The 3,294-nt window shown below is 43.6% G+C and overlaps 1 protein-coding gene across 1 annotated transcript; it reads left to right on the forward strand.

Annotated features, from left to right (window-relative positions):
* The first annotated feature begins 810 nt into the window (after positions 1-810).
* LOC108207276 (uncharacterized) lies at positions 811-2,872 on the forward strand. Its single transcript, XM_017377734.1, has 4 exons — positions 811-1,210; positions 2,001-2,078; positions 2,276-2,541; positions 2,672-2,872. The coding sequence occupies exons 1-4, from the start codon at positions 811-813 to the stop codon at positions 2,870-2,872; spliced, it is 945 nt and encodes a 314-aa protein (XP_017233223.1).
* The last annotated feature ends 422 nt before the right edge of the window (positions 2,873-3,294 follow it).

Consider the following 3,294-nt stretch of genomic DNA (forward strand, 5'->3'; position numbering starts at 1 on the left):
CGCACCGTAGGTTACCAACCGTTGAAATCCTAATTTTTTTCCAGCTGTATCCCATTTATCTCCATTTATGATTTATTTTAATTCTTCTTTTTTCACTTTCTTTTTCAACTTAAAAACCCTTTTCACTGCCGTCGTGCTTCACTGAGCTCTACAGTCTACGTCCGTGCTCCATTCCCGTTTCTGAGACCAGCCCAGAATTCTCCTCGTCGCATGTAACTTGTTAGATTTGAGCATGTGACTTTACCAAGTAACTTGTTAGATTTGAGCATGTGACTTTTCATTTCTCTTACTGTTCTTCAGCTTTTCACTATGTGTATATGTATGTATACCCATTTGATCTTGTTTTGATAATCCGTGATTTCAAATACATGTTTGTAGTACTTATGTAATATGGCATAGAGATTAGGCGCGTCCTTTGTTGGTAATATATGATCCTTGTCCCCTTTTTGCCGCAGATGTATGTTAGTTGAATAATCAATTACAATGTCTCGTGTATGTCTCTTTGGTCTTTATCTCATCATCATGGCGCGCCCCATCTTATGGGGCGCCTACTCAACTTATGAATATTATTCCGTTTGAATTATTGCGATCCTGGTTTAGAGCTCCTCCGCATTTTCTACAACTATTCCCTCTATACTACCTCTATTGCATACTTTTTTATTACCTTTGTGGTCAATTCTTCTTCATCTATCTCGGCGCGCCCAGTATTTCAATTTGTTCTTTTTCCTCCTGCAGCTGGCCAATCTGGGCGCGCCAACTTATCTTTCTCCCATCCCGTTGCAATCTTGTCCTTCTCAATCATTCCCGATCATGGCTGATAATGAGATTCTTTTCCTGGAACCATCAAAATATGACCCAGTGAACCTCGATGATCTTCTAGACCAGGATGAACAGGAGCTACACCATTCTTCTAATCGAGGAAAGGCACAAGTTGTTGACTCTGACAATGATCAATTAGATAATGCAGGCGGTAATAACTCAGAACCTGACGGTGAAGATTCTGCAGAAGCTGAAGCCGAGGCTCAAGCCCAGAATTTTTATCATTTCTTAAACGAGGAAGACGAAGATCATGAGGCGCGCCCTCCTTCCCCTCAACCTTCACCTAATCCCTACTTTCACCCCCCAATTTCCGATCGCGAACTAGACTTTTATTGGGATAAGGATCAAGAGATTCCAGAGGCGGTCAAGGCCAAGAGGTGTAAGAGGGCTGGTAAATTAGCATGTGTTGGCCTTTTCTCCACTGCGTCCAACGCCGAAATCAAATGGTGCCTCAAGTATTACAGTCTGGGTTGCCTTTGGGCGCGCCCACACCCCGAAATGTGCCCCCATTTCTTTGATTACAACCCTCGTCTAAGGATTCCCAGGATGGTACTTACACCTAAACTCGTGAAGCTGGGCATCGGCTTCTCACTTCATCTTTACTTTAGATCTATTCTGGAATGGTTCGATATCGCTCCCATACAACTTTCTCCGAACAGCTGGAAGCTTGCCATTGCTTTGTATATGCTGTACTAAGACCACAACCAACCCGTGCCACAATGATGGATTTAAGTTACTTCTTTAGATTGGGCGCGTCCAGTGTTGGCTATTTTTACCTGGTGGTGAGGAGATCCCACAATTCCACTGGCTGGTCTGAAGGAAAAACTAGCAACGAGAAGAAGTGGAAGGAACCCTTCTTCTATCTTTGGCATGAGTATGACAGACTTAGGATCCAATTTAATCTTACTCCCCGTAAGATCCTTTTCCTTTCACTTTTTCTTTCTGTCTTTATATATACTTTATTCTGGCGCGCCTAATCCACTTGTATTTTTGGTATCCTAACTTCTGCTATGTTAGTCGAAAGAAAGCAATCAACGCTATCTGGGCGCGCCCAGAAGCGGGCTGACAACATATCCAACCTTCCCTATGAGTCAAAAATCATTAACCACTTGGTTACCACAAAACGCCTTAAGCAATACGAATTTCTTAGCGATGCTGTGGGGTCCATTTGTGCGTACCAGGATTTTATGGAGGTTGGCCCATCAAGAGGAAGGCTACAGAAATCGAAGAAGCTGTTTCCGAGGATGAAAGAGACTTTGGTAATGATGAGGGTTCTGATGATCAGGGCGCGCCCGGTTACGGTAATTACCTATGTGCATCTTCCATTTATGTGTTTCTCTTGAATCTTTATGTCCAATTAACTTTTTCATATTTATGTAATTATATCCTAAATTACCTGCTTTATGTATTGTATGAGTATAATGAGTTGAACTCTTCTTCTATCTTTTATCTTCAGATATGTCTCTTCTAAGCAGATTTGGTCTAAAAACAGGGCGCACCCAAACAGGAGGCGCGTCTAGTTCCAGGGTTTTAAACAAAGTGTCTGTGAGCCAGCCTGTTTCCCAAAAGTCTCCTCCGAAGAAAAAAGATTTGGAGAAAAGGAAATTTAAGGATCAGAATTCAGAACCTTCAACTAGACTGAGAACGGTGGATCCTGCTTCTGAGTTTCCATTCGAGGCCCCAGTCACAGTCGCAGGGGACTGGTTTGCCAAGATGGCTGACGCATATCTTGGTCCCTCCAAGTTTATAAACTGGTAAAAGAGAGACGGGGAACAAGCGGCCGAGGCTTGTAGGCGTCGCCACAGGTGAGTTGTTCTTTCACCTGACATGCAATCCTTCTGACACGGAAAAGCTTAAGGCGCGCCATGATGCCGCTGATGAGGAGAAGGCCAAGTTGAAGGAACAATTGGCTGAAGCTGAGAAAGAAAAAGCTGAATTGGAAAAGTTTAAGAATAGAGCTAAGAAAGATATCTCCAGACTGAAGGCTGATGCAGATAACCTCAGGGCTGATCTTAACAAAACAGATGAAGACCTCACAACAGCCAGTGAATAAGTGGTCACTTTGGAGGGTAAGGTTGAAGATTTAAAAGGTCAACTTGCCGAGGCTAATGAGGCGGCCTTTACTGATGGTTTTAGGAGCTATATGACTGGATTTCTGGCTGTGGATCCAGATTATGATTGGGCAAAGTTCGTGCCAGCCACCAGAACCTGGATTGAAGAGTTTAAGGTGGAACAGGCCCAAGCAATTGAAGAGAAATGTCTGGAGATTGAATTGGAGGCGGCTTCTGCCTCTGCAAGTAAATTTCTGGAAAATGCTTCTCCAACCAAGGCGCGCCAAGTTGGCGAGGATAATCATCAAGTTGAAGTTCCAAGGTTGGAGTCGGGTGAGAATATCCCCTAGGATATTCAAACTGATGATGCCTCTAGGTCTCAGGCACATGCCATTGACTCCTCTCAAGACCAGGTCTGACTCAT

The sequence above is a fragment of the Daucus carota genome, chromosome 2 (genome assembly GCF_001625215.2).
Source record: "Daucus carota subsp. sativus chromosome 2, DH1 v3.0, whole genome shotgun sequence".
Classification (NCBI taxonomy): domain Eukaryota; kingdom Viridiplantae; phylum Streptophyta; class Magnoliopsida; order Apiales; family Apiaceae; genus Daucus; species Daucus carota.